This window comes from Lepus europaeus, chromosome 2, assembly GCF_033115175.1.
Source record: "Lepus europaeus isolate LE1 chromosome 2, mLepTim1.pri, whole genome shotgun sequence".
Lineage (NCBI taxonomy): Eukaryota > Metazoa > Chordata > Mammalia > Lagomorpha > Leporidae > Lepus > Lepus europaeus.
The window spans coordinates 164,864,575-164,889,872 of record NC_084828.1 but is presented as its reverse complement, the minus strand read 5'-3'; the positions used below and the strand labels follow the sequence as shown (position 1 = coordinate 164,889,872).

The 25,298-nt window shown below is 38.1% G+C and overlaps 1 protein-coding gene across 1 annotated transcript in view; it reads right to left on the bottom strand.

The window, feature by feature from the left end:
* The window catches only part of ZCWPW2 (zinc finger CW-type and PWWP domain containing 2), a 219,536-nt gene that overhangs the window by 72,528 nt on the left and 121,710 nt on the right, over positions 1–25,298 (bottom strand). Inside the window, exon 4 of the mRNA XM_062179415.1 lies at positions 10,552–10,666. Within this exon, the coding sequence (XP_062035399.1) occupies positions 10,552–10,666 (115 nt within the window). The remainder of the gene's footprint in view (positions 1–10,551; positions 10,667–25,298) is intronic.

The following is a 25,298-nucleotide window of genomic DNA, read 5'->3' as shown; positions in this document are numbered from 1 at the left end:
TCTCATTCATTACTGGTGGGAATGCAAGGTAGTAAGGCCATTTTGGAAGCTTTTTACAAAACTAAACATACTCGCACCAGATCAGCAAATTCTTTGCTGTAGTATTTACCGAAAAGGCTTGAAAATCTATGTCCACAAGAAAACTTGTGCATTGATGTTTACACCAGCTTTATTCATAGTTGGCAAGACTTGGAAGCAAACAAGATATCCTTCAATAGGTAAATGGATAGACAAACAGTGATGTATACAGCCAATGGGATACTATTCAGGGGTAAAAGGAAATGAGCTATTCAGTCATGCAAAGACAGGTAGTAACTGAAATGCATATCGCAGTATAGAAGCAGCCTATCTCGAAAGACTCATACTCTATCATTCTAACTATGTGACATTCTGGAAAAAGTAAAATTATGGAGACAGTAAAAGGATCAGTGGTTGCTAGGAGTTGGGGGAGGGAGGAATGATTCTGGACTTTGGGTGATAATGATGTGGCAGTGTAGGTTCCCTGATTCTAACAAAATGATAGTGTAGTGTAAGATACTGACAGTGGGGGAGGTTGTATTTTGGGAGCTGGGACAAGGGATATATGGGAACCTTTTGTCTTTTCCACTGAATTTTCTGTGACTCCAAAAATGCTGTAAAAATAATATTGTTCAAAAAGATTTATTTTTATTTATGTGAAAGGCAGTGTGACAGTAAAAGGAGAGATAAACAGAGAAAGAGATCTTATATCCGCTGGTTCACTCTGCAAATAGCTGCAATAGCTGGATCTGGGCCAGGCTGAAGCCAGGATCCCAGAACTCCATCCAGGTCTCCCATGTGGGCAGTAGAGAGCAAAGGATTTGGGTCAACTTCTGTGGCTTTCAGAGGCCCATTAGCAGGGAGCTGGATTGGAAGCAGAGCAGCCAGGACTTGAACTGGCACTCTGATATGGGAAGGCCAGCATTACAAGAAGTCGTTTAATCTACTATACAACAATGCCACTCAAAATAACATCTATTTTTAAAAATATTTAATTCTGGAAAGAAGAAGTTAGAGATGGGGCATTCTATCTAAATGTATAGCATGTAAGAATATTAAAGATTAACTGATTTATAATTTATCTTACAAATGATACAAGATCCTCAGTTGAATTTAAAGAGATTATATGAATAATGACCCTATTTATTTTTTAAAATACAATTAAAATGAATGTTCCTGTGTTTTACAAAGCTTTATAGCCCCAGCAGAAGTTACTCGGTGTAATATTTAGCACAACAAAAATATGGCAATTAAATCATTTGGATAGGATTTTGAAATTGATTATAATCTTATTGGTTCTATATTTACATATTTAAGACCCTGAACGTTTCAATCAAAGAGTTGAATCAAACACAATAGTATGCCAATTTCTGCAGTGTAGGAAGTATATGGGCTAAATATTAGAAGCAATTATTTCTGAATTGTAAGAAAAAAACTAGATGGGCCGGCGCCGTGGCTCACTAGGCTAATCCTCCACCTGTGAGGCCGGCACCCTGGATTCCAGTCCTGGTTGGGGCGCCGGATTCTGTCCCGGTTGCTCCTCTTCCAGTCCAGCTCTCTGCTGTGGCCCAGGTAGGCAGTGGAGGATGGCCCAAGTGCTTGGGCCCTGCACCCGCATGGGAGACCAGAAGGAAGCACCTGGTTCCTGCCTTCAGATCAACGCAGCGCTGGCCATCACGGCCATTTGGGGAGTGAACCAAGAGAAGGAAGACCTTTCTCTCTGTCTCTCTGTCTCACTGTCTAACTCTGCTTGTCAAAAAAAAAAAAAAAAAAAAAAAAAAAAAAAAAAAAAAAAACTAGATGAAAAAATCCTCCAAGTTGCTGGAATGAAATCAAGGGGTTGCCACTAAGCTTCTCAGTTTTTTGTTTTTGTTTTTTGTTTTTGAATAGGTAAATAATGACTACCTCACAAAACTACTTTCAAATACTGTAAGAAGTTGAAGACTGTACCAGAATTCACACCAGATGCTACACAGACACAAAGATTAAATAGATTTTTTTGGAGCCAGTGAGTTTGAAATGAATGAGCCCAAGACGGCAAAGGTCAAGCTCCTGCAAGTCAAGCTCCTCTATTTTGGCTACACTTCAAGACAAAATGAGTCTTTAGGAATATGTTTTTCTTCTTACTATTTGTTGAATTCTTTACTTAGTGGAGGGTTAATCTTATGATTATAAAATAAACTGAAAGGTGCTGACACTGTGTCTAGCAGGTAAAGCCATGGCCTGCAGTGCTGGCATCCATATGGGCACTGGTTTGAGTCTGGCTTCTCCACTGCTGAAACAGCTCCCTGCTAATGCACCTGGGAAAGCAGTAGAAGGTGGCCCAAGTGCTTGGGCCCTGCACCCATGTGGGAGACCCAGAGGAAGCTCCTGACTTCTGGCTTCAGCCCAGCTCAGCTCTGGCCATTGCATCTATTTGGGGAATGAACCAGCAGATGGAAGCTTTCATGTTCTCTGTCTCTGTCTCTCTGGAACTCTTTCAAATAAATAAATGAATCTTTTAAAAAAATAAATAAAATAAAATAAATAAACTGAAAGTACATCATTGTAAAAATCAAAAGCAAGAATAAGAAAGGGAGGCAGAAGGACAATGAGAGTGTAGGTAAAAGGGAGGGTAGGGTGAGAAGTATTACTATGCTCCTAAATCTGTATATATGAGCTCATGAAATTTTTTCGCCTTATATAAATAATAATGATAATGAAAAAGAATCACGCTGATCTACATGAAGTTCTGCATGTAGAAACCATCAGATTCTCAGTAAGAAAATGGGTCCCTGCTGCAAAACCTATCAGAAATAACCTCTCTGCCAAGTCTCTGGACAGCAAGAACGCCAAAGGATCCAGACACAAATCACCTGGCCCACACAACGATGGCAAAACAGTTCCAAACTTACTGGGAGAGCAAGTCTACTGCTAGTAGAAAATACATGCAATTTGACATTTCATATGACTATATTATTTAAAAACATATAGAAACATTAAAAAACATATAAAAACATTAATGTTTTTTTAAAAGTTTCAAAGCTTATTGTCATAAAACAAGGAAACTATATGTAGTCTGTGCAAGGCATAAAATTGTATTTATAACAATAGAATGAGTTTAAACTTTATTGCTAATAACAGAGGCATTATATTTTCAGCACAAAGAATAAAATTGCATTCGTGGTAATAAGTGTCCCTTCTCTGGTCTCTGAGTAAGCCAGAGCTCTGTACTTCTCTTTCTTTTTCCCTCTGTTCAAACCTACTTTACTTGAATTAAAATCTAAACTTAGATGGATGCATTAATATTTAAACCTTCTTTCTTTTTTTAAAAAACTTTTATTTAGTAAATATAAATTTCCAAAGTACAGTTTATGGATTACAATGGATTTTCCCCCCCATAACTTCCCTCCCACCCGCAACCATCCCATCTCCCACTCCCTCTTCCATTCCATTCACATCAAGATTCATTTTCAATTATATTTATATACAGAAGAACGATTTAGTATATATTAAGTAAAGAGTTCATCAGTTTGCACCCACACAGAACATAAAGTGTAAAGTACTGTTTGAGTACTAGTTATAGCATTAATTCACATTGGACAACACATTAAGGACAGAAATCCCACATGAGGAGTAAGTACACAGTGACTCCTGTTGTTGACTTAACAATTTGACACTCTTGTTTATGGCATCAGTAATCTCCCTAGGCTCTAGTCATGAGTTGCCAAGGCTATGGAAGCCTTTTGAGTTCACTGACTTTGATCATATTTAGACAAGGTCATAGTCAAAGTGGAAGTTCTCTCCTCCCTTCAGAGAAAGGTACCTCCTTCTTTGATGGCCCGTTCTTTCCACTGGGATATCACTCGCAGAGATCTTTCATTTAGGTTTTTTTTTTTTTTTTTTGCCAGAGTGTCTTGGCTTTCCATGCCTAAAATACTCTCATGGGCTCTTCAGCCAGATCGAATGCCTTAAGGGTTGATTCTGAGGCCAGAGTGTTGTTTAGGACGTCCGCCATTCTATGAGTCTGCTGTGTATCCCACTTCCCATGTTGGATCGTTCTCTCCCTTTTTGATTCTATCAGTTAGTATTAGCAGACACTAGTCTTATTTGTGTGATCCCTTTGACCTTTAGACCTATCAGTGTGATCAATTATGAAGTGAAATTGATCTCTTGGACTAGTAAGATGGCATTGGTACATGCCTCCTTGATGGGATTGTATTGGAATCCCCTGGTACTTTTCTAACTCCACCATTTGGGGCAAGTCCAATTGAGCATGTCCCAAATTGTCCTCCCTCTCTTATTCCCACTCTTATATTTAACAGGGATCACTTTTCAGTTAAATTTAAACACCTAAGAATCATTGTGTGTTAATTACAGAGTTTTAGTATTAACTAGAACAAAAAAAATACTAAAAGGGATAAAGTATTACATTGTACATCAACAGTCAGGACAAGAGCTGATTAAGACACTGTTTCTCATAGTGTCCCTTTCACTTCAACAGGTTTCCTTTTTGGTGCTCAGTTGTCACCAATCAGGGAGAAGATATGATATTTGTCCCTCTGGGACTGGCTTAATTCAGTCAGCATGATGTTTTCCAGATTCCTCCATCTTGTTGCAAATGACAGGGTTTCATTGTTTCTTACTGCTGTATAGTATTCTACAGAGTACATGTCCCATAATTTCTTTATCCAGTCTACTGTTGATGGGCATTTGGGTTGGTTCCACGTCTTAGCACTTGTGAATTGAGCTGCAATAAACATTAAAGTGCAGACAGCTTTTTTGTTTGCCAATTTAATTTCCTTTGGGTAAATTCCAAGGAGTGGGGTGGCTGGGTAGTATGGTAAGGTTATATTCAGGTTTCTGAGCAATATCCAGACTGACTTCCATAGTGGCTTTACCAGTTTGCATTCCCACCAACAGTGGGTTAGTGTCCCTTTTTCCCCACATCCTCTCCAGCATCTGTTGTTGGTGGATTTCTGAATGTGAGCCATTCTAACCGGGGTGAGGTGAAACCTCATTGTGGTTTTGATTTGCATTTCCCTGATGGCTAGTGATCTTGAACATTTTTTTCATGTGTCTGTTGGCCATTTGGATTTCCTCTTTTAAAAGATGTCTATTGAGATCCTTGACCCATCTCTTAATTGGGTTATTTGTTTTGTTGTTGTGGAGTTCCTTGATTTCTTTGTAGATTCTGGTTATCAACCCTTTATCTGTAGTATAGTTTGCAAATATTTTTTCCCATCCTGTCAGTTGCGTCTTCACTTTCCTGACTGTTACTTTTGCATTACAGAAACTTCTCCATTTGATGCAATCCCAAATGTTAATTTTGGCTTTGACTGCCTGTGCCTCTGGGGTCTTTTTCAAGAAGTCTTTGCTGGTACCTATATATCTTGCAGGGTTTCTCCAATGTTCTCTAATAATTTGATGGTGTCGGGTCATAGATTTAAGTCTTTAATTCATGTTGAGTGGATTTTTATGTAAGGTGAAAGGTAGGGGTCTTGCTTCATGATTCTGCACGTGGAAATCCAATTTTCCCAGCACCATTTATTGAATAGACTGTCCATACTCCAGAGATTGGTTTTAGATCCTTGATCAAATATAAGTTGGCTGTAGATGTTTGGATTGATTTCTGGCGTTTCTATTCTGTTCCATTTGTCTATCCATCTGTTTCTGTACCAGTATCATGCTGTTTTGATTGCAAATGCCCTGTATGTCCTGAAATCTGGCATTGTGATGCCTCCGGCTTTGTTTTTGTTATACAAGATTGCTTTAGCTCTTCAAGGTCTCCTGTGCCTCCATATGATTTTCAGTATCATTTTTTCCATATCTGAGAAGAATGTCTTTGGTATTTTGATTGGTATTGCATTGAATCTATAATTTGCTTTTGGGAGAATGGACATTTTGATGATGATATTGATTTTTCCAATCCATGAGCATGGAAGATTTTTCCATTTCTTGATATTCTCTTCTATTTCCTTCTTTAAGGTTTTGTAATTCTCATTGTAGAGATCTTTAACGTCCTTGGTTAAGTTTATTCCAAGGTATTTGATTGTTTTTGTAGCTATTGCGAATGGGATTGATCTTAGCAGTTGTTTCTCAGCCATGGTATTGTCTGTGTATACAAAGGCTGTTGATTTTTGTGCATTGATTTTATATCCTGCTACTTTGCCAAACTCTTCTATGAGTTCCAATAGTCTCTTAGTAGAGTTCTTTGGATCCCCTAATAAAGAATCATATCATCTGCAAAGAGGGATAGTTTTACTTCTTCCTTCTCAATTTGTATCCCTTTAATTTCTTTTTCTTGCCTAATAGCTCTGGCTAAAACTTCCAGAACTATATTGAATAGCAGTGGTGAGAGTGTTACATTTCCTTTTTAATCTCTGATTTTATTGATTTGGGTCTTTTTTCTGCTTTTTTTAGTTAGTTGGGCCAATGAGGTGTTAATTTTATTTATTTTTTCAAAAAACCAGCTCCTTGTTTGGCTGATTTTTTGTAATTTTTTTTGGATTCAATTCTGTTGATTTCTTCTGTGATTTTAATTATTTCTCTTTTCCTCTTAGATTTGGATCTGGTTTGCTGAAGTTTTTCTAGATGCTTGAGATGAATTGAAAGCTCATTTATTTGGTTCCTTTCCAGTTTCTTGATGTAGGCACCTATTGCTATAAACTTTCCTCTTAACACTGCTTTTGCTGTAAACCATAAGTTTCGGTATATTGTGCTGTTATCCTTTTACTTCCAGGAAATTTTTGATTTCTCTTTTGATTTCTTCTATGACCCAGTGTTCATTCAGGAGCATGTTGTTCAGTCTCCATGTGTTTGCATATGCTCTAGGGATTCCTGAGTTGCTAATTTCCAGCTTCATTCCATTGTAGTCTGAGAAGATGTATAGTATGTTTTCGATTCTTTTGAATTTTCTGAGACTTGCTTTATGGCCTAGTATGTGGTCAATCCTAGAGTATGTTCCATCTACTGTTGAGAAGCATATAAATGCTTTATGTATATGATGAAAAGTTCTGTAGATATCTGTTAGATCCATTTGGGCTATAGTGTCATTTAAATGTACTGTATCCTTGTTGATCTTCTGTCCGGTTGTTCTGTCTATTTCTGAGAGTGGAATATTGAAGTCCCCCAGTACTATTGTATTGGAGTCTAAGTCTCCCTTTAAGTCCTTTAACAAATCTTTTAAATAAACCAGTGCCCTGTAATTAGGTGCATACACATTGATAATTGTTATATCTTCCTGTTGAATTAATCCCTTTATCATTATATAGTGCCCCTTTTTGTCTCTCTTAACAGCTTTTTTGTTAAAGATTATTTTGTCTGATATTAAGATGGCTACACCCACTCTTTTTTCATTTCTGTTGGCATGGGATATCTTTTTCCAGCCTTTCACTTTCAGTCTGCATGCATCTTTGTTGGAAAGATGTGTTACTTGTAAGCAGCAAATAGATGGGTTTTGTTCCTTAACCCAATCAGCCAATCTGTGTCTTTTAACTGGACAGTTCAGGCCATTAACGTTCAATGTGACTATTGATAAGTAGTAACTTTGCCCTGCCATTTGCCAAAGATATTTTCTAATATATGCTTTGAACTTCCTGTGATCTTTTGCTGTGAGGTTTCCTTCCTTTACCTTCTTTCATATTGATGACTGTGTTTCTGTGTTTCTGTGTGTAACACATCTTTAAGCTTCTTTTGCAGGGCTGGATGAATGGTGACAAATTCTTTCAGTTTCTGTTTTCTATGAAAGGTCTTTATTTCACCTTCATTCACAAATGCGAGCTTTGCAGGATATAATATTCTGGGATGGCAGTTTTTTCCCTTAGTACTTGGGCTATATCTCACCAATCCCTTCTAGCTTGTAGGGTTTCTGATGAGAAGTCTGCTGTGAGTCTAATTGGAGATCCTCTGAGAGTAATCTGACATTTCTCTCTTGCACATTTTAGAATCTTTATGTTTCACTGTGTTGAGTTTGATTACAACGTGTTGTGGTGAGGATCTCTTTTTGGTCCTGTTTATTGGGGGTGCCATGTGCTTCCTGTACTTGCATGTCTCTGTCCTTCTCCAAACCCAGGAAATTTTCTGCTAGTATCTCACTAAAAAGGCCTTCTAATCCTTTCTCTGTCTCCATGCCTTCAGGAACTCCTAGAACCTGAATTTTGGGTTTTTTAATAGCATCCTGTAGATTCCCAACAATATTTTTTAGATTTCTAATTTCCTCTTCTTTTCTTTGGTTTGACTGTATACTTTCCTGTGCTCTGTCTTCTTAGTCCGATATTCTCTCTTCTGCTTCACTGACTCTGTTTTTTAAGCCTCTCTAATGTGTTTGTCATTTGATCTATTGAGTTCTTCATTTCATTTTGATTTCTCTTCAGTCTCACACTTTACTATTCTACTAGTTTCTGCGTTTCATTTTGATTCCTCCTTAAGATTTCATTTTCACGAGAGTGATTTTCTGTCCTTTCCTGTATGGATTTCTGTAGATCATGCATTTGTTTTTGATAATTTCTAAATGTTCTTATCATAAATTTTTGAATTCTGTCTCTTGCATATCTTCTATGTCATCATCTTCATAATCTTGGCTTGGGGTGTCTTGTTCATTCAGGGGCATCATAATGTCTCCCTTGTTCATGTTTCCTCGGTTTCTCTGTTTGTTGCTTGGCATTGTGGAGATATTCTTTGGATTCTTCTTCCCTCACTGTGGTGTTTTTTCCTTGTTATACTATGACTGTATTAAGTGAATTGTCTGCTTTTGATGGAGCCTTAGAGGCTTGAGATGAGTGTGGCCAGAGTGCTCTGTTGGGTTCCTCAGGGTTAAGGGTGTGCTAAAGGTGACACTCCCAGGTTAGGTGTGGTAAATATCTCTCTCTCTCTCTTTCTTTCTTTTCTTTCTTTCTTTTTTTTTTTTTTTTTTTGATTCAGAAGGGAAGTAATTCTGCACAGCTGAGCAGAATTGAAGGTAGTCAGCTTCCGATCTCTGGCTCATGTGGTTATAACATTCACCTGCCCTTTCCCAAGGACCACACAGGGAATCTGTGCTGCCCTCAGTGTGGGCTCAAATTCTCCTGCAGTCTCCCACTGGGTTGCCAAGGTTACCAAATTGTAGCGCCTCTGGAGAGTACTCACATGAACTCCATGAGTTCTCTCACCCATCGTCTCTTTTTTCACAGTCTCAGTTCATTAGCACCACACATTCACTAGGTCCTAATCTCCTTTTATTTCACATACCACCCCCTAGATTCAGGTTCTTCTGCTTGGCTGAAGGTGGGCACAGCCTTGAGGTCACGCAGCTGTTATGTATGTCCAAAATGGCACCTGCTGTTTGTCTTGCTCACCTTTGAGAGGTGAGCGGAGAGAAACTCATGTCCATATCGGTCACTTTTTTTTTTTCCTCTCTTCTCTAGTTACTGGTGCACTTTCCCCCACGGGGCTTCAAGCCTCATCCCCTCTAGTCTCCTCCTTCTGCTTTCCCGCCGGTGTCTCAGGCTATTGAGGTTCAGCTCACCTCACATTCCAGCGCTGGTGCGTAGATTCCACCGCTGGTGTCCTGAGCTGTGGTCTCCCACGCCCTCCACATAGGTCCACTGTGAATCACTAGTTCCAGAAGAGTTTCCTCTGCTGTTTCTTCCCCAACTCTTTCTTGAACCTGCAGTATCTCCACTTTTATTAAACTGTCTCTTCTGGACTATCAGTGTGCTCCCTTCCTATTCTGCCATCTTGCCACTTCCTCCTCTATTTAAACCTTTTTTCAAATAAACGTTTTCACATGTAATTTTATTAAAAACATGCATTAAACTTCTCCAAAGTGGGAAAAAAGTTAGTTACTTCAAAACTCAAACAGCACCAGTGGCTATATACTTCCATGGAGTAATTTTTTTACAGCTTAAGGGAAGACAGAAGGGACTTTGTAAGGTACAAAATTATTATGATCACTAAGCAGAAAAAGTTTAAACATTTTAGATTGTTGAAGATTATTGTGTTTATGTTACAATCATATTCTTTTTCAAGCTAAAAGTGTGTCATACCCACAATAATCTTTAAGATGAATTAATTTTAAAAACTATCCATAACATAATATTTATGATTCAAGAATACTTTCTCTGGAAATGACCTGAAATATTATAACCTTATCTTCTATTCCTGCCTTAAATTTATTTAAAAAGCAAACACTTTAAAAATACTTTGTTCTGAATTAATACGGCAAATTCAAGTTAAAGTATCATGCTAGGAATGTATTATGAAGCTGTGGTTTCCAGTTTTGAAATATATATATGCTTTTGAAATATACAATAATTAGATATTCTAAGAGGAAAGAAAATAATAGAAGCACTAATTAGAATCTTTATATTTAACCAGAATGTATGTTAGTCCTTGAAAAGAGTTTCCAAGGGTAAAATACATACTATTAATTAATGCAATAATGACTTTCCAATGGATAAGGATATACTATTTCCCTATTAAGAGAAAAAATATTTTAAATGTGTAAACAAATTTCAGAAAATATACATATGAATCACCTTTATTTTTGGGTGGTAAAGAAAAAAAATCATATACCCTGTTTTGATAGGTAGCACATTTCCAGTCTTTGCTCATGAGAAAATCCATAGAGTAGGTATGCTTCTTGTAGTGCACTTTTATACCACTTCTTTTTATTCTTACAGTTTCCTGGCTATGTACAGAAAAAAGAAGAACATTCATTTTAAAATACATAATTTTGTTTTAAAATCCACATTAAAGTATTAATCTAGAAGTAAATCTAATTTGGAGCAATGTAAAATACATTACTTAGATTTTGGTCCTGATTCTGATTATTTTAGAAGTTAAGAAAATTGTGGGAGTTTTGCAAATTTAAAGGGTCAGATGCTTGTTCACTAAGATGCTATTACAATATGACTCATCTCATACTTTAAAGGTTACAGAAATCTAAAGGACCTAATGTACCAAAGCAGTCAATATTAATGCACTTTGTTAGTATAATATTGATTCCTTTTTAAGTGACATACCGATGATTCTAAAGCAGGAGAAACTGAAAAATTTCTTATTGTATAAAAACTAAGTGCATTTGCATCTAATTTTGGTGTTATCACAGATATTAACACACTAAGACAGTTTCTTAAACTTTCTGCACTCCAGTTTCTCACCTCTAAAATGTGAATAATGACCACATCATAGGTTTCCATAAGTATTAAATTATATAATAGATGATAGCTTTCTGGAATAGTAAGAACTTAATAAGTCATTCTACTCAGATATAGCATATGCTTAAAACATTTAGCTTTTTTTTAAAAAGAGGAAAATAGAATCAAAGCAACTCTGGATTAAAAATGACTATAAGGGCTGCCACTGTGGCGTAAGTGGGTAAAGCCACTTCCTGCAGTGCTGGCATCCCATATGGGTGCCGGTTAAAATCTGGCTGCTTCACTTCTGATCCAGCTCTCTGCTATGGCCTGTGAAAGCAGTAGAAATGGCCTGAGACTTAGGCCCCAACAAGCGCATAAGAGACCCAGAAGAAGCTCCTGGCAGCTGGCTTCAGATCAGCACAATTCTGGCCATTGCAGCAACTGGGGAGAGAACAAGTGGATGGAAGACCTCTCTCTCTCTCCTTGCTTCTCCTTCTCTCTGTGTAACTGTGACTCTCAAATAAATAAATAAATCTTTTTTAAAATATGACTATAAAAGTTCCAGTCCAGGGGCTGGTGCCGTGGTTCACTTGGTTAATCCTCCGCCTGAGTTGCCAGCATCCCATATGGGCACTGGGTTCTAGTCCCAGTTGCTCCTCTTCCACTCCAGCTCTCTGCTGTGGCCCGGGAGGGCAGTGGAGGATGGCCCAAGTGCTTGGGCCCCTGCACCTGCTTGGGAGACCAGGAAGAAGAACCTGGCTCCTGGCTTCAGATCGGCGCAGCTCCGGCCATAGCGGCCATCTGGGGAGTGAACCAATGGAAGGAAGACCTTTCTCTCTGTCTCTCTCTCTCTCTCTCACTGTCTCTCTGTCTCTCTTACTCTACCTATAAATAAAAAAAAATTTCACTCCAATAATTTTATCATTATTATTTAGAAACTTGCCAAAAAGGTTAATATAATGTTTTTAGGTATCATAATTTATAAAACGTGTCACCATTTTCTTTCTTGAAAATTTTACCTTAACATCAAAAAGAATATGAATATTTATTCTATGAATCCATATTTGCCAACTATATATAGATATAAATTCTTTATCTCGGTTGATCCTTGGAGTCATTGTATTCTTGGAGTCCCCAAGTTAATATCAACTATATGTTCCCACTGAACTTAATATTTTCACTTATAAATGACTTACTACATTCTGACTTCTTTGTGTTCATGATTGTCACAACTCATTAACACAAAAGATCCATGAAGACAGAGGAAATAAATAATATTTCATCTTTATATCTTCCACAGTATCCATTTATTTAACATTTCATTGTGTGTTATGCTTGCATAAGTATTCAGAAAGTATTTATTAAATTTAATTTGTTACTGGACATTAATTTGATACAGAAGTGAAATAATCAAATAAAAATACACTTTTGTATATGGAATCTATAAATCTCATTCATTAAGCTACTTCATAGGAAAAAGTTGAAAAGATAAATAGATTCAATAGACATTGGAAACATTAAATTGTTTTAGGAATATTCCACCTAGATTTTGAATAGTTATTACATTTCTGTGACTCAAATATTATCAGGATGTTAAGTATGAAATTATAGTGAAAAACCCTAAGGCTTACAAAACAGTTGCTATAACATTCTTATAAAAATATTATAAGAAAATAGTTAAGAAAATTTCTTGAGGAAAAACCAATGTGATACAGGTAAAATAAACTTTGATGAGATATCGAAACTAAAAAGTTGCTTTAAACCTGTGTCTGAGAATCTTTAAAAGTTATTAGTAGATATATGCCACCTAGTGGTAATACACATTAATATTTTCTGAAGAATTCAAAAAGCTAAGGCTTTATTTAATAAAAGAATTTTGAATTCTAGACTTATGCTCAACTGTGCATTGCATTTTAAAATTATTTTTTATTAAAGAAATGATGGGGGAGGTGCAGCATTGTGGCACAGTGGGTTAAGCTGCCACCTGCGACTCCAGCACCCTATATCAATATGAGCACCAGTTGCTCTGCTTCTCCTCCAGCACTTTTCTAATGAGCCTGGGAAATCAGCAGAAGATGGTCCAAGTACTCAGGGCCCTGCCACCCATGTGTGAGACTGGATGGAGTTCCAGGTTCTGACTTAGACCTGGCTCACATCTGGATGATGGAGCCATTAAGGGAGTAAATCAGAAAATGGAAGATCTTGTTCTCTCTGTCAGTCTAGCAAATAAATAAAAAATCTTTTCTTATATATAAAAGAAGTGATAAGTACAAATTCCCACAGTATAGACTGTCCCTTCCTTCTCAGCCCAACCACTATGTTCCCAAATGTGATAATTATTACATTTATTTTACAGTCCTCTAGAAATATTGCGGCATTTATGACAATTTATATGATTTACATAAATAATATATTTTTACAACTTTACTAATACTTAATACATGTTTTTAAAATTTTCTTCTAGATTGCTTATTTTTGTTAGATTTAACATTTTCTAGCCCCTCAGAATCTTCCGTTAAAGAAAAATGACAAAACTACTTGAATCTCTAAGAACACTGTATAAGCATAATACATAATACATAACAAGTAAAGGCTATAGTACATTATAAGAGGTGATAAGTACCACATAATAAAGGAAAAGTAAGAAGGATCAATCACAAGTGTTGAGAGGTGAGCAACAGAGTGATCTGGGTATCTTTTTAATGTTCTATCTTTTGTTGAGACATGCAGGAAAGTTTTATTTATCATAGATGTTAATTCTTATATTTACTTGAGAACAGAGTTTCAGAGGGCCATGCAGGCAGGCTATTAGTAGGCTTGGAGATAAGCATATCTAATACACAGTAGTTGCTCAAGAAGGACTTGCCAGATTTCTCAAACACCAACTTTTGGTACAGTAGATTGTCAGTCACTTTTTTACACTTTTTTGGTACACTACATTTTTGCCATTCATGATTTTTTTTTATAGAGAAGACGTGAAAGCAGTTGGAGAGTTAACCATTAGCTTAAAGGTAGAATATAAGTATATTCAAAAATCAACAAAGAAGCCTGGGTGGCTGAGTCTAAATGATGATGAGGGAGATTAACAGGGAATGACATCAGAAAATTAACAAGGCTCAGATCATGGAGGTCCTTGCAGCCCACTGAAGGGTCTTTGGCTATCAACTGAGTGAAATGGGAGCCACAGAAGAGCTTTTGGAATAAAACTTGATTTGGTTTAATGTTTTAAAACAATCATTTTTATAAGATTTATTTGAAAGTCAGAGTTACACAGTCGAGGGAGAGAAAAAGAGGGACAGATCTTCCATCAGCTGGTTCACTCCCAAGATGGTAGCAATGGCCAGGGCTGGCCTAGGCCGAAGCCACGAGCCAGGAGCTTCTTCCGGTCTCCCACATGGGTGACAGGGGCCCAAGTACTTGGACCATATTCCACTGCTTTTCCAGGCCATTAGCAGTGAGCAGAATCAGAAGTGGAGCAGCTGGGACATGAACTAGCACCCACATGGAATGCTAGGTCTAAGGTGGCAGCTTTACCTGCTATGCCACAGTGGTAGCTCCAAAACAATCATTCTTGCTGTTTTGATGATACACTGCACAGACACAAATGCTGACGCTGGATGACTGGCTGAGAGGCTATGGCAATAATCCAGGTGCAAATGATGATGATATGGAGCAGGATAGTAGCAGCCACTGTAGTGAAGTGTTAGGATTCTGGAGATAATTTGATGTTAGAGCACAAAGAATTTCCTGGTCAATTGAAAATTGGTAGTGAGAGAAAGAGAAGAAGACTCTAGGGCTTTTGGATTCAAAAAAGTGGAGTAGAATTTTCCATCTACAGAGATGGGGCAGCATGTCAAGAAAGTGATATTTGGGGGGTGATCAAGAGGTTCAGACATATTGAATTATCGCAACACCAAAAGGAGGACGTTTCTGACATCCAAGTGGAGGTATGGTACAGTACTTGGATAAGGAAATTCAGGAGAGAGAATTTTAGATTAAATTTAGGAATATCTCTCTCACACACACAATTTAAAGTTAAGAAATTAGAGGAGACACGCAAAGGAATGAGGAACTTGATGGCTGTATTCTCATATGTGTGGTAGGTATGTCTGATTACTTATTTGACAAATGCCTTAATGATGGACATTTAGGTTCTTTCTAATATTATGAAACTGGAGACAATGCTGCAATAAGAAAAATTTGTTCCACATACCATTTTTGTCATGAAAGAGTATACCAAAGGGTGAACTCTGAGATATCAAATTACCAGGTTTAATTTATATACATTTTGGGGCTGGCATTGTGGCTTATCAGGTTAAACTGCCACCTGCAATGCCAACATTTTATATGGGTGACAGCTCAGGTCTTGGCTAATCTATTTCCAGTCCAGCTCCCTGCTAATGTGCCTGGGAAAACAGCTAACAATTGACCAACTCCTTGGGCACTGTACCGACATGGGAGACTCAGAAGAAGCTCCTGGCTCCTGCTTCTGCTTGGCCCAGCTCCAGCTGTTGCAGCCACTTAGAGAGTAAACCAGCAGATGGAAGATCTCTGTTTCTCTACCTTTCTCCCTGTAACTCTGTCTTTCAAATGAATAAAATAAATCTTTTTAAAAAATTTATGTAGATTTTAAATTCTTTAAGCTACTCTGAAATCACCCTTTAATAAGGTTACAGTTCATGTTGCTACATACTGTATTTCCCTACATTCAGAGAATATTATGTTCCAAGCTTTCAGATCTCTGTCCATTTTTTCAAGGAAAAACTTTTTAATCATTTTCACTTACTAAATGAGTGATTATGATCAATTTTTCATATTTAAAAAAACATTAATATGGTATTTTCAGTAGAATGAGTGTTCAAGTCCCATGTTATGTACAGGCCCTCTTTTATTGATTTGTAAATATTTTTATTTATTAAAAGAGTTAGACTTTGCTATATGTGTGGCAAATATTTTCCTCTGTTTATAGTTTATCTTTTAGTTCCTTGAATTTTTGTTTTTGTTCATTTAAGTCTTTCTTACATAACTAATTTATATGTATATATGAGGTATAGTTCCAACTTTGTGTTTTTACCAAGTAGCTAATCATTTATAATCATACCACTTACTATACAATGTTTCTTTATTCTAATACAAACTTATTATTAACCAGTTATTAATCATTAATATTTCTAAGTACTTTTGAGTTTATTTTGGACTCTCCATTTGTTCTATCAATCTATCAAAATCTGCTTTCACTGTTGGAGCTTTAATATATTTCTTTGTTTATAGATTTATTTATTTATTTGAAAGGCAGAGTTATAGAGAAGCAGAGGCAGAGAGAGGGAGAGAGAGGTCTTCCATCTGCTGGTTCATTCCCCAAATGACTGTAACAGCCGGAGCTGCACCAGTCGAAAGCCAGGAGCCAGGATCTTCTTCCAGGGATACCACGTGGGTGCAGGGGCCCAAGAATTTAGGTCAACTTCTACTTTTTCCCAGGCCACAGCAGAGGGCTCTATAGGAAGTAGAGCAGCCAGGACTCGAACTGGTGTCAATATGGGATGCTGGCACTGCAGCCAGTGGCCTTACCTGCTAAGCCACAGTGCCGGCCCTCTTTAACTTCTTCTTCTTCTTTTTTTTTTTTTTTTTTTTTTGACAGGCAGAGTTAGACAGTGAGAGAGACAGAGAGAAAGGTCTTCCTTCCATTCGTTCACCCCCCCCCCCCCCAAATAGCCGCTATGGCTGGCGCGCTGCGCTGATCAATAGCCAGGAACCAGGTACTTCCTCCTGGTCTCCCATGTGGGTGCAGGGGCCCACATCCTCCACTGCCTTCCCGGGCCACAGCAGAGAGCTGGACTGGAAGAGGAGCAACCAGGACTAGAACCTGGTGCCCATATGGGATGCTGGCGCTGCAGGCGGAGGATTAACCAAGTGAGCCACGGTGCCGGTCCCATCTTTAACTTCTTTAACAACATATTCAGTCAAATGAGTTCATATGATTTTCAAGACACATTGAAGTGATTCACATTTATTTAATTGAAATATTCTGCTGAAGCTACAAAAAGTATTTGTAATCATCTTCACAGTTAAGTTCTTTGAGACATTGTCACTATCTTTCCATTGGAACCTGCTAAGAAAAGTCCTGTAGTTTGAGAAGAAAGAAGCAAGACTCAGTATCTCACTAAACAGTAACGTCATTCCATGTACTAATTACAAGGATAAAGTTTGTGCAGGATGAATGAACAGCACGCTTGAATGAATTATAGTAATAACATCATGATTAAATTCAATTTTAAAATAAAATGATACTTAATGAAATACTGGGAATGTTAAATGTGAAAGTTTACATTTTAGAAACAAAGTTAAACCAAGGAAATAATGTTGTTTTATAAGTAACCCCACAGGAGGCAAAAACTATCTTGTTTAAAAAAAGAAATACGTCTTTTGAGAACATGAAAACTTTTCATTTACCTCTCAAGCCAGAAGTTAAATAGATAATTGAGTTCAGATTTAACAAAAGATTATTCAAAGTCAAGTATCTTTAAAAATATGACTTGAATTAAACATAACGTAACTGCCATTCAAGCTCTCTTTCAACTGGAACCTAGATGTTTCTCAACCCTTGGTTAAAATCTACAACAAGGCCTGTGACTTCTCTGGTAATTCAAATAATAAAATGACCTCTGATTACTTTTAATTCCCCAAAAGTCAAACACTAAATTGTCAGTTCGCATGTAAGGACAAAACTGGAAACTTCATGTGAGTGAAGCAGATGGGCTCAAGTAAGAGGGGGCACACACTTCAGCTGCCAGGGGCTCTCCTGGTCCTTGCCCTGCTTCTCCTCTCTCCCCATCTGCTGGGTCCTCTGGGGTTAGAGTGAAATGAAGGAACAAAAGAGAAACTGCAGAAAATGTTTTTATTTTTTTACTATTGTGGCAATCTTGGGTTAGTGCTTTCTGAACTTGAAGTATTTATTATTACTATTATTATTATTATTATTATTATTATTATGGAGTGCTTTGTGGATTTTTAAGAAAATCTTGTTTCCCATTTGGGAACATCTGACTCAAACTCCCTTCACAGAGGCAATGGTTTTCTTTTAGCTGATTGCTTTCAACCCATATATCATGCATTTTTCTGCATCTTTCTCCCAAGGTTGCATGAGAGCCAGAAAACCTTCCTGAGGGGAATCTCTTTTAAAGCAACCCCTGACTCTTTCCCCATAATGTGTGTCTTGATGTCCCCAAAAACTATGGGAAGGCTGGCCACAAATCTCTTCAGTTGTGAAACTGTCTCAAAGGAAAGCTGAACACCACTAGGCCACATTACTCCAAATCCAAGAACCCATGCATCAGGCATTCAGAAAACCTCTGTGTTAAACATGAGGCAAAGGAAAACGACCCTCTTTCCTTTGCTCAAGATGGGGAGGAGAAGCATGGGGACAAAACCTCAGTACACCGCCCTTTGCTCCCAAGAAAATTCTGTATGTTCAACATCCAAACTTTTATGTCCTTACATAAATTGGGCTAAGGAGTGCCAGGTCACTTTTGGCACCTCCTTTGTAAGTCCTGCATAAATACTCTTGTGCCTCACTTTGTAATGTGAAAATAAGTATTTTTGTCCTGAGCTTGGAGTCCTAAAGATAATGAATGTCCTTTCATCAAAACCTTGGTATACCTAATAATCTTAGAACTTTCAAATTAGCTAATCTTTCATACCCAAACAAAACATAGACAAGCTTTAAAACATGCTTGTTTTTAAAAGGACAGTTTTAAGGCAACTCTTTTGTAAGCTTTCAGAGACTAAAACTTATAAGGTCAAGTTTTAAGAATAGTGCCTTCAGATGAGACTATAGAAAGAGGTGCATACCCTGATCTTCAAATTCTAGTAAATTCTGTGGTCCTGAGAAAGGATATCATGCCCATTATTCTGTCTATATTCCTTTGGCAACTAGAATTTTCTTAATCAGTTTTACTAAAGTTTAGGGTAGAGAGGAAAAAAGCAATCATCACAGAAAGAGAAGGAAGACATTTAGTCTAAACTTCTGTAAATTTATGAGCATAAATTAGATGATTCCTGATGGATGAATAAACATGGAAATGTTTGGAGTAAGGATGAGATTTGAGACTAAACAGATGGCTAGACAGTGGAAGATAATGTTCTATGTGTGAGAAAATTCCTAGCTATACTTAAAATTGAAAAGTTTGTATACAAATGTCCTATGTGATCTTGTTTCAATCAGGTATTATTAGCCAACTGAAAGCCTTAATATCATTTTTCCATTTCCCAGGGTTTGATAGGAAATATGTTTCTTCTCAGTAACTTCTGACTCACTGACTGAGGTCTGTATGCCCTGCATACTAATATTGAGTAGTAAATTCAAAGAACAGAATATGCATGTATTTGTCCACCTAGTAACATCAGTGGGGAAAAATCTGCATTCTGGAAGAAATCATGCTTTCGGTTATCTTGTATTATAAGTTACTTTTCCTCCCTTTCATAATTAATCAACAGATACAGCTTCAAATGGTAGCAGAATAAGTCCTACTCCTCAAACTTGAATGTAGAAGCAATGTCACAGTATCTTATGCTTACCTTTTGCTAAGTTAAATTGAATGTATGCTAGGTCTCATCCAAGCAGGATGATAAGAAATTTGATTTCAGCCATTTTGGGGACACCCTAGGCTTGCTTATATAAATTGAAAAGGCACATATGGTACTTGAAGACTGAGGGTAGATCCTTACTCTTAAGCCCATTGTGGTTATATGAATAATATTTTGTTTAGGTCCCTTGAAATCAGGAAGCCCAACAACAACTTTGCCACACGTGGACAGAGAGCCCTTTCAGAGACCCAGAGCCTTTATGGCTTGGGTTCAAGCTCTCTGGGTGCACCACTGTGCTATTGTTGTCTGAGGCCCTGCCACTTGTCAGAGCACTGACAAAACAAATTCAGTCCTCTTCCAAATCTGAGAGACTATCTGCTCTGCCTTGCCATGCCTGCGTCTCCTTCTTGGATCAGGAAACCAGGCAAGCCCTGCCTTTAACTCCATAGTAGAAAATTCTGCTCGAGACATGGGAATATAAGAGGTCTGACTGCTTTTAGAATAAAAGAGAGGGCAAATGCAAATAAAACAAGAACTATTCACTGTCAACTATTAATATTTGGTTAGCTATAGGAAGGAAGAGCCCTAACTATGAGTATTAAAGTGGATAGGGCAGTGGTAGTCTTTCCACCCCATGGTTCCTCCCACCTGCATTCTGTCTATGGTTCTTCCCTATTTTTTCTTCAAAGCACTTACATAGAACTGAGACATTATATCTTTTTATTTAGTTGTTTACTATATGTCTTATTCCACTAATTTAAGTCTAATAAGGTTGAATATTTTTGTTCATTACTAAAGCCTAGAAGAGTCTCAAATAATAGCAGCTCAGTAAATATTTATTGAGTTTTATAAATAGACAAACTTTGTTTACGGTGGCATGGGTAAAGGAAACTGGAAAGGAAAATAGAAGGCTGATAATTTTTAATCCTGAATTGCGTGATTATCACTTACAAAGGAAAAATTAATAGAAACATTGTGACTATCTAGTGACATTAATTCTTAAAGATTTATTTATTAGAAAGGCAGAGCAAACAGAAAGAGGGGAAAAAAAAGAAAGAGATGTAGAGAGATAGAGACTTCAAATATGGATCATTATTATCAATTATTTTTATATAACATGTCTTTAAAAACATATGGATATGTCATACATGTCAAAAACCTAAAGAAATACAAAGTGATTATTCTTTGGTATGCATCTCCATTAAATGTTTGAGGACCAATACTACTAGCCACTATAAAGTGTCCTGACTGGAGATTTATGTCAATTGCACAATGTCATACTTTATCCTTTTTAGTATTTGTTGTTGTTGTTCTAGTACTAGTGGTTGAACTCTGTAATTAACACACAATTATTCTTAGGTGTTTAAATTTTAACTGAAAAGTGATCCCTGTTAAATTTAACAGTGGAAAAAGAGAGGGAGGAGATGTACAATTTGGGACAAGCTCAATCGGACTTGCTGCAAATGGTGGAGTTAGAAATGTGCCAGGGGATTCCAATACAATCCCATCAAGGTGGCATGTACCAATGCCATCTCACTAGTCCAAGTGATCAATTTCAGCTCACAATTGATGGCTCTGATAGGTCTAAGAGTCAAAGGGATCACACAAACAAGACAAATGTCTGCTAATACTAACTGATAGAATCAAAAAGGGAGAGAAAGATCCAGCATGGGAAGTGGGATACACAGCAGACTCATAGAATGGCAGATGTCCTAAACAACACTCTGGCCTCAGAATCAGCCCTTAAGGCATTCGGATCTGGCTGAAGAGCCCATGAGAGTATTGTAGGCATGGAAAGCCAAGATACCATGGAAAAGAAAAAAAAGAAGAAGACCTAAATGAAAGATCTCTGTTAGTGAGATCCCAGTGGAAAGAACGGGCCGTCAAAGAAGGAGGTACCTTTCTCTGAAGGGAGGAGAGAACTTCCACTTTGACTATGACCCTGTCAGAATAAGATCAAAGGCAGCGAACTCTAAAGGCTTACATAGCCCTGACAACTCATGACTAGAGCCTAGGGAGATTACTGACGCCATGAACAGGAGTGTCAAATTGTTAAGTCAGCAACAGGAGTCACTGTGTACTTACACCCCATTTGGGATCTGTCCTTAATGTGTTGTCTAATGTGCAGTGATGCTATAACTAGTACTGAAACAGTATTTTTATACTTTGTGTTTCTGTGTGGGTACAAACTGATGAGGTCTTTACTAATTATATACTGAATTGATCTTCTGTATATAAAGATAATTGGAAATGAGAAAAACAACCTGGTGTTAAATTGGAAATGGCATAGAAAATTAATTAATTTTTAAAAAATATTATGTAGGATCTCTGTCTTTAATGTGCTGTACACTGTTATTTAATGCTATAACTAGTACTCCAACGGTAGTTTTTTCACTTTGTGTTGCTATATGGAGGAAACTGTTGAAATCTTTACCTAATATATACTAAACTGATCTTCTGTATATAAAGAGAATTGAAAATGAATCTTGATGTGAATGGAAGGGGAGAGGGAGCGGGAAAGGGGAGGGTTGCGGGCGGGAGGGAAGTTATGGGGGGGGAGCCATTGTAACCCATAAGCTGTACTTTGGAAATTTATATTCATTAAATAAAAGTTTAATAAATGAAAAAAAAATGCTAGCATTCATACATTCAAAGTTGCAGTGTAGTTCACAGACTCTATGTATTGTACTGATGCATTGTTCTATTTACTATCATGCCAAACCCATTGCTCTTTTCCTCTGTTGGGCCAGTCGTTTTCACTTAAAGCAATTCAGTAGAAAGTTAATCACAAGGCTATCTTGTCTTCCTTAAATTGGATTTCTGCAACAGCAACCAGTAATCTAGACAGTAAGAACAGCCCGGCTCCTTTGATGCAAACTAGTAGATAGTCACATCACACCTATGTGCATCATTGAAGCTAGAGCTATAGTCTCCTTGGCATGCTATTAATACTTGCCTTCCTTTCTGACTGTCAAATATGGCTCACATAATCACCTCTGGATTACTTAGACATCTTATTCAAATTATTAAATAGTTGAAGCAAATATAGGTTTTAAAATCTAATTATCTCATTGCTTACTCTGCTTAAGTTTCATATAATTCAAATAGGAATTTGGCTTGCTATAACTCAGCAGGACTTCAAGATCAAAACAAACCTATGCTTGTCAATATCCATGCCACTAGGCCGGCGCCATGGCTCAACAGGCTAATCCTCCGCCTTGCGGCGCTGGCACACCGGGTTCTAGTCCTGGTCGCACGCCGGATTCTGTCCCGGTTGCCCCTCTTCCAGGCCAGCTCTCTGCTGTGGCCCGGGAGTGCAGTGGAGGATGGCCCAAGTGGTTGGGTCCTGCACCCCATGGGAGACCAGGAGAAGCTCCTGGCTCCTGCCTTCGGAACAGCGCAGTGTGCCAGCCGCAGCGGCCATTGGAGGGTGAACCAACGGTAAAGGAAGACCTTTCTCTCTGTCTCTCTCTCTCTCACTGTCTACTCCGCCTGTCAAAAAGTAAAAAAAAAAAAAAATCCATGCCACTGGAAAGTGTGAACCACTAAAAGATCTCTCTCTCTCTCTAACACACACACACACACACACACACAGTCTAGCTCTGTTTGATGTGATGCTTTATATTAGACTAAGATATAATATCAAAAATGTAATGAGCACTAGAAGAGAAATTAGTTAAAAATGAAAAAAATAAGAAAATTTGGGAGTCAAATCTTTACAGTGTAATTTAGCTAAAAATATTCAAGTTACTTAGGGGCCAAATTCCAGAGTGGGTACTTCCTGCAACATTAGGTGTAGGTGGTTGAGTAGGACAATAAGCAGTTTAAGGGGGTCGGCGCCATGGCTCACTAGGCTAATCCTCCGCCTGTGGCGCTGGCACACCGGGTATTAGTCCCAGTTGGGGCACTGGATTCTGTCCCGGTTGCTCCTCTTGCAGTCTAGCTCTCTGCTGTGGCCCGGGAGGGCAGCGGAGGATGGCCCAAGTGCTTGGGTCCCTGCACCCGCATGGGAGACCAAGAGGAAGTACCCAGCTCCTGGCTTCGGATCGGCGCAGCACCAGCCATAGCAGTCATTAGGGGAGTGAACCAATGGAAGGAAGACCTTTCTCTCTCTCACTGTCTATAACTCTCTGTCTCTCTCTCTCACTGTCTAACTCTGCCTGGCAAAAATAAATAAATAAATAAGCAGTTTAAGACAAAATGACTCTCATAGACAAATCATAAAAAGCATCAGGTACTGAATAAGCTTTTTATTAGTTTAGACTGTAACGTACACTTATGACATATTTGGAATACTAAGCTCTTTTCCTATCAAGATGGAACAGGTAACTGCTACAAGCTGTGACTTTTTAAAAATAAGTCTTAGTATGACATTTTAGGTCAGTCCATTATCTGGAATGATATCTTTTATAAAACAATTTCTATATCATCAATACAAAGGTCATTTAGCATGATGGACCTAAAAGCAGATTTTAATAAGAAAAAGAGAGAAGTGGCAGTGTTGTGTCATTTCTCATATTAATGCCAGTTTGAATCCTAGCTGCTCTACTTCTTATCCAGCTCTCTGCTAATGCACCTAGGAAAGCAGCACCAGATGGCCCAGGTGGTTGGGCCACTGCCACCCATGTTGAAGACCAGCATGGAGATCCAGGTTCCTGGCTTTGGGCTGGTACAGCCCCAGCCATTGCAACCATTCGGGGAGTGAATCAGCAGATAGCAGATTTTCTATCTCTGTCTTTCAAATGAATGAATGAATGAATGAATAAATAAATAGATTTTAAGAGAGAGAATTTCAGCTTGAGGCACCACTGAAAGAAGAAACATGATTTCCCTGGCTTAAAGACCACCAACTGAAATACATTCATATATTTGTATTTCACAAAATAAGTTCAATAAACATAATACACAGTTACAGAAATATTTTCTTTAGCTAATTCCAATAAACACCAATATAGGTATTGATGGAGAGATCATCTGCTATATAATAGTTTTTGAGATTCATAAAGGAGGCCATAAGCAACCTGATTAAAAATGTAGATTCTCAGAATTCTCCCTAGTAAGTAAACTTAAGAATACATAGTTTTGAGGAGCGGCAAGATGGCGGAATAGGAAGGGAGCACACTATTAGTCCGGGAGAGAGACAGGTTAATAAAAGTGGAGATACTGCAGGGTCAAGGAAGAGTAGGGGAAGAAACAGCAGAGGAAACTCTTCTGGAACTAGTGATTCACAGTGGACCTGTGTGGAGAGCGTGGGAGCCCAAGTTCGGGACACCAGCGGCAGACTCAACACACCAGCGCTGGAACACGAGGTGAGCCGAACCTCAATAGCCCGAGACACCAGCGGGCAAGCGGAAAGAGGAAACTAGAGGGAACGAGGCTTGAAACTCCATGGGGAAAAGTTCACTAGGCTAACTAGAAGAGAGAGAGGAAAAAAAAAAGTGACCGATTCGGACACGAGTTTCTCTCTCTCTGCTCACCCCTCAAAGGCGAGCAAGACAAAGAGCAGGCACCATTTTGGACATACGTCATAAGCAGGGCGACCTCAGGTCTGCACTGGCCCTGAGCCGAGCAGAAAAACCTGACTCTGGGGGGAGGGGT